At 48.8% G+C, this 10000-nt stretch overlaps 1 protein-coding gene across 1 annotated transcript in view; it reads left to right on the top strand.

The window, feature by feature from the left end:
- Window positions 1-10000, top strand: part of LOC122248916 (uncharacterized) — a 48551-nt gene that overhangs the window by 25081 nt on the left and 13470 nt on the right. Inside the window, exons 4-5 of the mRNA XM_086551746.1 lie at window positions 5726-5849; window positions 8862-9073. Of these exons, the coding sequence (XP_086407872.1) occupies window positions 5726-5849; window positions 8862-9073 (336 nt within the window). The remainder of the gene's footprint in view (window positions 1-5725; window positions 5850-8861; window positions 9074-10000) is intronic.

Raw genomic sequence — 10000 nt, 5'->3', positions numbered from 1 at the left:
TGCTCATGACGGAATGCTTGGTGCAGATTGATTAGCTTGTGGCTGATGGTTAGTATACGCTGCCTTTGTTGTGCTCGTTTTGTTTGTGTTATCATCGTTAACGGCGTTTTTTAATTTTTGTTTATATCGTTATTATAACCATTATCATTGTCTTTAGCAGTGTCATTTAGTAATTGTAGTGATAATATTTTTATACTATTAGTGTTGGAATTGGTATTGTAATCATAGGTTAGTATCATTATGATTTTATCAATTATTATTGTAATTATTATCATTATTATCATTATGATTATCATCGATATAAATTTTATGAATATCACTACAATAATTATTGTAATTGTTACTAATTATTACTATTATAGCTATTGGTAGTAACCGTAACAGTAATAGTATCGTGTAAAAGTGAGTCGATAGTGATGCCATAACATAACCCAATCAATCAAAGCCACTTCAGCTTGTCACTCTCCACCTCCCTCGGATGCCATATGGCGATGGCATGGCAGTGGCTTGAGGGGGGATGAGGGGGGAGGCATGAGGGGGGAGGGGGTTCTGTGATCCCGGATTCTGAGGGTAGACTTGGGATTTTGTTGTTGTTGATGGTCGTGGTTTTGGTATTTGCAATTGTTTCTTCGTTATGCTGGATGTTTCTATAGTTGTTGATTGTTCATTTTGTTATTGTTATTGTAATCTTTGTTATTGTCATTTTTATTATCATTATTATTATTATTATGGATGATTTGAAATAAAACTTAATTTTTTTTTTACAGTATGTGTAGTAGATGCGAGCACGCAATGTATACTTGTTAAAAATGTATATATGCATATTACCCTGTCTGGGAAAGCAGACATGGCAATGAGAGGGCGAGAGGGCGAGAGGGCGAGAGGGCGAGAGAGCGAAAAAATAAGTTATATGTTCAACTATCTAATAACCTAACCGTACACGTACAATGTCCAATGTTTTCCAAACTGTGTCTGCGAGGATGTGTGTGTGTGTGTGTGTGTGTGTGTGTGTGTGTGTGTGTGTGTGTGTGTGTGTGTGTGTGTGTGTGTGTGTGTGTGTGTGTGTGTGTGTATAGAGGGGGTGGGGGTAGGTCGTTGGGGACGAGAGGTGTGTGTGTAGGTGGGGGGAGGGGGGCCACGAATGCTTCTGAGAAGGCCAGGCAAGGAGCCGAGGAAGCCAAGGCGACCTGGCACTCTCCAGACGGCTTTGGCTTTGAATGTTTGCCTTCTGGCCGAACGTCTTGCCTGTTGGCTTGTTTGGCATTGGCATTGACTTCTTGTCGTACTTCGCTCTCTCCCTCTCTCTCCCTTTCTCTCCCTTTCTCTCCCTTTCTCTCCCTTTCTCTCCCTCTCTCTCCCTCTCTCTCCCTCTCTCTCCCTCTCTCCCCCTCTCCCTCTCTCTCCCTCTCTCTCCCTCTCTCTCCCTCTCTCCCCCCCCCCCCCCCCCCCTCTCCCCCCTCTCCCCCCCTCTCCCCCCCCTCTCCCCCTCCCTCTCCCCCTCTCTCCCCCTCTCTCTCCCCCTCTCCCTCTCTCTCTCTCCCTCCCTCTCTCTCTCTCTCTCTCTCCCTCCCTCTCTCTCTCTCTCTCTCTCTCTCTCTCTCTCTCTCTCTCTCTCTCTCTCTCTCTCTCTCTCTCTCTCTCTCTCTCTCCCTCCCTCCCTCCCTCCCTCCCTCTCTCTCCCTCTCCCTCCATATCTCTGCTAGCTCTCTCCCTATCTCTGCTCGCTCTCCCCCTATCTCTGCTCGCTCTCTCCCTATCTCTGCTCGCTCCCCCCTATCTCTGCTCGCTCTCCCCCTATCTCTGCTCGCTCTCCCCCTATCTCTGCTCGCTCCCTCCATATATCTGCTCGCTCTCCCCCTATCTCTGCTCGCTCTCCCCCTATCTCTGCCCGCTCTCCCCCTATCTCTGTTCGCTCTCCCCCTATCTCTGTTCGCTCTCCCCCTATCTCTGCTCGCTCTCCCCCTATCTCTGCTCGCTCCCTCCATATCTCTGCTCGCTCTCCCCCTATCTCTGCTCGCTCTCCACCTATCTCTGCTCGCTCTCCCCCTATCTCTGCCCGCTCTCCTCCCCCTATCTCTGCTCGCTCTCTCCCCCCATCTCTGCTCGCTATCTCTGCTCTCTCCCCCTATCTCTGCTCGCTCTCCTCCCCTATCTCTCTCGCTCTCCCCCCCTACCTCTGCTCGCTCTCCCCCTTATCTCTGCTCTCGCTCTCCCCCTATCTCTGCTCGCTCTCCCCCTATCTCTGCTCGCTCTCCCCCTATCTCTGCTCGCTCTCCCCCTATCTCTGCTCGCTCTCCCCCTATCTCTGCTCGCTCTCCCCCTATCTCTGCTCGCTCTCCCCCTATCTCTGCTCGCTCTCCCCCTATCTCTGCTCGCTCTCCCCCTATCTCTGCTCGCTCTCCCCCTATCTCTGCTCGCTCTCCCCCTATCTCTGCTCGCTCTCCCCCTATCTCTGCTCGCTCTCCCCCTATCTCTGCTCGCTCTCCCCCTATCTCTGCTCGCTCTCCCCCTCCCCTTCTGACATTGTATCGTCCTAGTTCATGCGAGTGTGTGTATTGAATGTGCATTTTTTGTCTGTAGACGGTTGTAACTGAACCTTGTTTGCGAAGACTAAACAGGTGTTCAACCAAACGTTTAAAACATCTTTCAACTGTATTGATGAAATGTAAACAACGATATGGCTGTTCATTTAATAAACAAACAAGTAAGATTCCCCTCTAACCCAGAGTAAAGAGGTGCAGCTAAAGGAGAGTGCTTGCTTGCTTGCTTGCTTCCTTCCTTGTACATCTCAAAATAAGTGAGCGAAAGCGACCTTGTGCTTACATGCGAAAGCGGAATTCGACTTTTAGAAAAAGGCTGAGATGTGTGTGTGGTTTATTTGAGTGTGCGTGTTTGTGTTTGTATGAGCGTGCATGTTTGTTTGTGTTTATTTGTTTGTGTGTGTGTGTGGTTTGTTTGTGTGTGTGGTTTGTTTGAGTGTGTGTTTGTGTGTGGTTTGTTTGAGTGTGTTTGTGTGCATGTGGTTTGTTTGTGTGTGTGTGTAGGTTGGTGGGGGGGTTGTTTGTGGGGAGGGGAAGTGAGTGAGTGTTTTTATATTAGATATATTGGACTTATTGGTTTTAAATAGTGTATGTATGTATGTAAGTTTGATACTGAACACGGACTGGATGATTCTCAAACATCCGGAAAAAGACCCGGAAATATCAGTGCGCGGGTCACGGCTCGTTGGGTTACGGGGTGGGAGGATGGGAGGACGGGAGGATGGGAGGTGGGAGATGGGAGGATAAATTTGAAGGAAGTTTATCAGATGCTGGAGACAACTCGGAAGTTTGAAAAGAAAAAGAAAACAATAAAGGGTCATTGAAAAAGGATGGGAGGGGGAGGGTCTAGAGGGAGAGGGAGGAGGGGAAGGGGTTGTAACGGAGGGGGGGGGGTGGAGAAGGGGAGGAGGAGAGAGGAACGAGGGGGGAAAAGTAGTAAGGGAAGGGAAGTAGGAGAGAGGAACGAGAGGGGAGGGAGAAGGGAAGGGAGAAGGGAAGGGAAGAAGGGTATGTAAGAAGGGAAGGGAAGGTAAGAAAGGAAGGGAAGGGAAGGTAAGAAGGTAAGAAAGGAAGGGAAGGTAAGAAAGGAAGGGAAGGTAAGAAGGGAAGGTAAGAAGGGAAGGTAAGAAGGGAAGGGGAAGGGGAAGGGGAAGGGGAGTAACGAGGAGGAGACAGACAGAGACAGACAGACAGAGACAGACAGACAGACAGGCGAAGACACAGAATGACACAGATGGGCATAGATTCACAAATAGGCACAGACGAATACGCGTTGTATTATCATTGTGAATTTTTAGTCCTATCTACTGGGGTACACACCCGACGCTCCGGAAAAAACGAATCTTCGGGTGTGCTCTGGCGAGGGAGTGAGGGAATCGGCTGTAGTTCTCGAGGGGGCGACCTTGACAGGTGTGTGTGTGTGTGTGTGTGTGTGTGTGTGTGTGTGTGTGTGTGTGTGTGTGTGTGTGTGTGTGTGTGTGTGTGTGTGTGTGTGTGTGTGTGTGTGTGTGTGTGTGTGTGTGTGAGAGAGAGAGAAGAGAGGGAGGGGGGAGGGGGGGCGAGGCGAGGCGAGGCGAGGCGAGGCGAGGCGACATGTGGTCTTGTATATGTTAAGTCCTCCCTCTCCCCCCCTTTCTCACTTGCTCCCGCTGCCACTCCCTCCCTCCTTTCTGCCCTTCTTCCTCTCCCTCCCTCTCTTTCTCTCCCTCCCTCTCTTTCTCTCCCTCCCTCTCTTTCTCTCCCTCCCTCTCTTTCTCTCCCTCCCTCTCTTTCTCTCTACTTTCTCTCTCCTTTCTCTCTCCTTTCTCTCTTCTTTCTCTCTCCTCTCCTCTCCTCTCCTCTCCTCTCCTCTCCTTTCTCTCCTCTCCTCTCCTCTCCTCTCCTTTCTCTCCTCTCCTCTCCTCTCCTCTCCTTTCTCTCCTCTCCTCTCCTCTCCTCTCCTCCTCTCCTCTCCTCTCCTCTCCTCTCCTCTCCTCTCCTCTCCTCTCCTCTCCTCTCCTCTCCTCTCCTCTCCTCTCCTCTCCTCTCCTCTCCTCTCCTCTCCCCTCCCCTCCCCTCCCCTCCCCTCCTACTATCTTTATCACCTCTGCTAACCCTACTCTTTCATTCTTAGAACATGTTCCAATCACGCTCTCTCTCTGGATCATCTTACATTTTTTCTCCATCTTCTTCCTCTTCATCTCTTCTTCCTGTTCTCCTTTCTTCTCCTGTGAGAGGTCAGTGAACTTTTTCAAGGCCGGGAGATAAAATTAGTGCTGGTGTGTCCTTCCCCCCTCCCCCCCCATCTCCCGTCTCACTTTCTCTCTCTCCTCTTTCTTTCCCTCTTTCTTTCCCTCTTTCTTTCCCTCTTTCTTTCTCTCTTTTCTTTCTTTTTCTTTCTTTCTCTTTCTTTCTTTCTCTTTCTTTCTCTCTCTCTTTCTCTCTTTCTTTCTTTCTCTCTCTTTCTTTCTCTCTTTCTTTCTCTCTTTCTCTTTCTTTCTCTCTTTCTCTTTCTTTCTCTTTTTCTCTTTCTTTCTCTCTTTCTCTTTCTTTCTCTCTTTCTCTCTTTCTCTTTCTTTCTCTCTTTCTTTCTCCCTTTCTTCTCCCTTTCTCTCTATCTCCCTTTCTTTCTCTCTCTATCCCTTTCCCCTCTTTATCTCCCTTGTCCCACTATTTATCTCCCTGTTCCCTCTATTTATCTCCCTGTTCCCTCTATTTATCTCCCTGTTCCCTCTATTTATCTCCCTGTTCCCTCTATTTATCTCCCTGTTCCCTCTATTTATCTCCCTGTTCCCTCTATTTATCTCCCTGTTCCCTCTATTTATCTCCCTGTTCCCTCTATTTATCTCCCTGTTCCCTCTATTTATCTCCCTTCTCCCTCTATTTATCTCCCTTCTCCCTCTATTTATCTCCCTTCTCCCTCTATTTATCTCCCTTCTCCCTCTATTTATCTCCCTTCTCCCTCTATTTATCTCCCTTTTCCCTCTATTTATCTCCCTTTTCCCTCTATTTATCTCCCTTTTCCCTCTATTTATCTCCCTGTTCCCTCTATTTATCTCCCTGTTCCCTCTATTTATCTCCCTGTTCCCTCTATTTATCTCCCTTTCCCCTCTATTTATCTCCCTTTCCCCTCTATTTATCTCCCTTTCCCCTCTATTTATCTCCCTTCTCCCTGTATTTATCTCCCTTCTCCCTCTATTTCCCAGCCTCCCTTTCTCTCGCACAATCGCGACAAGCGTGACCCTCAGCCCGGGATAGGTCAAGGGGTCATCTTTAAGCTCCGAAACAACACATTCATTGATCATAGGCCGACATCGAGAGCCCTCGCATGTATTGACATTATTGGAGTCGCCGTTTTTGTTTTGTTTTTTCGATTCTTTATTTCTTTCTTGATGTTTTGATCTCTTTTATGTTTTTTCTTCTTCTCAAAATGCTTTTTCTTCTTAAAATGCTTTCGTGATCTTGGTTTTCGAGTCGTAAATGGAGTTTGAGGGTTGTAAAGGTTGCCGTGCGAGGACTTTCCCTGTGGTTGACGGATCCGAAGGAATGCTTGCTTGACCTCTGCATACGATGCGCGCTTTGAGCAGATGCCAGTACGCAGGCATCTTGGTTACAAAGTAATAAACCGCATGTGTGGGGAAAAAATGGTTCAGAAATCCAAGTCTCGCCCACGCGCGCGCGCACGCACCCGCGCGCACACACACGCCCCCACACGCGCACACACACACGCCCCCACACGCACACACACACACGCCCCCACACGCACACACACACACGCCCCCACACGCACACACACACACGCCCCCACACGCACACACACACACGCCCCCACACGCACACACACACACGCCCCCACACGCACACACACACACGCCCCCACACGCACACACACACACGCCCCCACACGCACGCACACACACACACACACTCCCCCACACGCACGCACACACACGCACGCACACACACACACACACACACACACACACACACACACACACACACACACACACACACACACACACACACACACACACACACCCCCCCCCCCCACAACCACGCACACACACACGCCCCCACACGCACACACACACGCCCAACCACGCACACACACACTCCCAACCACGCACACACACACGCCCAACCACGCACACACACACGCCCAACCACGCACACACACACGCCCAACCACGCACACACACACGCCCAACCACGCACACACACACGCCCAACCACGCACACACACACGCCCAACCACGCGCACACACACGCCCAACCACGCACACACACACGCCCACACACACGCCCAACCACGCACACACACACGCCCCCCCACACACACACACGCCCAACCACGCACACACACACGCCCCCCCCCCCACACACACACACGCCCACACACACTGACAGACAGTGGAACGAACATACCACCGGGAGAGAGCGCCAGGGCCAAGGAGTGCCATAATACTCGCATACCATCCTCCTTCCCCTTCCTCCTCCCCCTCTCCCTCTCCCTCTCCCTCACCCCCCTCTCCCTCTCCCTCTTCCCCTCTCCCTCGCCCTCCCTACACCCCTGCCCTGGCACTATCCTCGGCATTTTTTTGCGAGTTTTGTCAGTCAGGTGGCACTATTCTGGGCATCGAAAGCAGTGCTGGGGGCCCCTGAAATGTAGAAAGGAGAAAAAGAGGAAACGCGTGTGGGTTCTGGCGACATTGGCCGACGGGGTCGAGTTGTTTACGTTTCGAAACGAGTACAGGTGCACCCAGCCAAGTCGGGGAGGAGGGGGCTAAGAAGGGGCGGAACGGGGGTGGGGAGGATGGGTAGGATGAGACGCACTTTCTTTTCTTACCTTTTGCTCGAAGGATAGAGAGAGAAAGAGGTGAGAGAGGAATGAAGGGGGGGGGGGGGAGCGAGGGTGCGAGGAGGGTGACGGTGAATCTCTGAATACATGAATACACGCGAGGGGAAAGACGGGTAAGTGTATGAGAAAGGAGGGAGGGTGAGCGTGTAAGTAACCGTGGAAGGAAGAAGGGAAGGATGACCGCAAATTAAACAGACCACAATTTGCAACTCATCATTGGTTATGGTAGAATTTCTCCGTGCATGGCAACACCATGATAAGTGCATTTCTTCAAGGGTATCAGTGGCGGCGGTCACCAAGTACACGTAAGGGGAAGGGGGGGGGGGCTTCCATCTTCCTCTTTTTTTTTTTTTTTTTTTTTTTGCTTGTCGCTGCGACACCCTCTCATATCTTTCTCATTTATATCCACCGCCCACAACCTGGGTTTTCTGTGCCAGTCTTAGAATTTCTCCTCCCTTCCTCCCTCCCTCCCTCACTATTGGGGCAGTTGCAGGCGTCACACAGGCGCTTGCTTGAACGCTTGAGGCTTCGTTAAATCGGGGTCGAAGGCGGGATGATGGGTCGAGAGGCTGAGAAACGGACGGTCTCCGATCCGACAGCAGACCGAGCCGATCCCCTGCCTATTTCGAACCGGTCCTGCGAGGACTTCTATTCATCTATCAGCTGATTCTCTCTGAGTGTGGCGCCGGAGAGACGTTAGCCATAGGTTAACAGAACAAACAAAAAGGTGTTTTGGTGTGCCACGCCACACATGTGAGGGAGGCGGAGTCGAGTGTATAGTAGTAAGCAGTACGCCGTTCGCCTCGTGACCTTCGAGTGTGGCGGCCACGTGGGTCGGCGTGGACTTGTAAACAAAGCGGGGCGAGGGGGGGGGGGAAGAGAGGGAAGACGGAGAGAAGACGGAGAGAAGACGGAGAGAAGACGGAGGGAAGACGGAGGGAAGACGGAGGGAAGACGGAGGGAAGACGGAGGGAAGACGGAGGGAAGACGGAGGGAAGGCGGAGGTGACAGGGTACGCCCATCGTTCTCGTTAACCCCGAGGACCTTTTAGCTTTCTACGGAATGCTACGGGTTGTAGTTAGTATTACCAAAGTATTATTTGTATTAGTAATACCTGTATTTTGAATTGTAATGGTCAAAACCTCAATTTCGCCAATGGAGGTGGTAGTGGTAGTGATGTGGGGTAGTGACAGAAGTAAGGGGAGTAGTGAGAGGATGGAGGTGAATAGGAGGAGAACACAGGACTCGTATGATGTTAGAGGAAAATTAGAGAGGAAGGAAAACAAGATGAGAGAAAGATTAAGAACGATTGTTAAGAGAGGAAAGAGGGAGGGGGTTAAGAGGGGGTATTGATAACGAGGGAGAGGGAGAGGGAGAGGGAGAGGGAGAGGGAAATATGAACCTCACTCAAGTCATAAATAAGCCAACTAGGCTAACTCCCATCTCTGCAACACTTATAGATCTATTGATTACTAACACTCCAGATATAATTACGAATTTTGAAGTAGAGCCCAGCCCTGTGGCTGATCATGAACTTATTTCTGCCACACTTAATATCAGCAAACCAAAAAAACAACCAGTTTTTCAAACGTTTCGGTGTCTTAAGAATTACAACCAAGAAGATTTTTGTAATTCATTACTAGACGAGGCCTCTACTCTCAATAGAATTCTGCACACTGATGATGTAAATATGCAAGTAAAGATTTTAAATGACATCTTTCTGAAATGTTTGAACAGTTACGCACCAATAGTTACGAGAAAAATAACCAGGCCTTCAGCCCCTTGGATCACCGATGATGTTAAATCTGTAATGAAAACTAGAGACGAGCTTAAGAAAAGTATTAAGCATGATAGATTTAACATGACCTTGCGTAGCCATTATAGAGAAAAGAAAAAACAAGTGAAACTGCTTATCGAGAAAGGTAAAAAAGAATACTATAGAGAAGCATTCCAAAGCAAAAGAAATGATATTAGCTCTACTTGGAAAACTATCAAGAAAATAATTCCTAATGCTAAGAGTAGTTCAAAGCATATATATGATAAGGATAGTTTACAGAAAAGGCAGAGGAATTTAATAATTTTTTTGCAAATGTTGGTAAATATGCCTACGAAAAATCACAAGCAAACCTGCATGGTCCTGATGTTGAAAGAATCTTACCCTTTAATGCAGTTCCCAATAATTGTTTAGACTTGAGCCTGTGGGTTGCAATACTAGCATGTTAACTGTAAAAGGTATGAAGGAATCCAACTTCCTATGGTTCAGATGGATTCCATTTCGCTTCATAAGAGAATCACTTCCAGTAATTGTCTTTTAATCTCACCATCATCGTAAACACTTCCATTGCCACCAACACTTTTTTGCTCCCCCTCCCCACTTATGGAAGACCTCTCATGTCATTCCCCTACACAAAGAGGTGACATCGACGATATAATAACTATCGTCCAATCTCTTTGCTACAACTCACCCAATATTTTCTAAAATATTAGAAAAAATTGTAGCCAATCAGCTAAATATCATTCTTGGAATCTAATAGACTCTTAGCAAACAGTCAGCATGGTTTTCGACAGAAGCTCTCAACAGAGACCGCTCTTCTTAAAATGACTAATGAAAATATACAATAAT

This window comes from Penaeus japonicus, unplaced genomic scaffold (assembly GCF_977035675.1).
Source record: "Penaeus japonicus unplaced genomic scaffold, GWHDUDI00000001_assembly GWHDUDI00000025, whole genome shotgun sequence".
Taxonomy (NCBI): domain Eukaryota; kingdom Metazoa; phylum Arthropoda; class Malacostraca; order Decapoda; family Penaeidae; genus Penaeus; species Penaeus japonicus.
The sequence above is the reverse complement of the archived record's forward strand: the minus strand, read 5'-3'. Positions and strand labels throughout refer to the sequence as shown.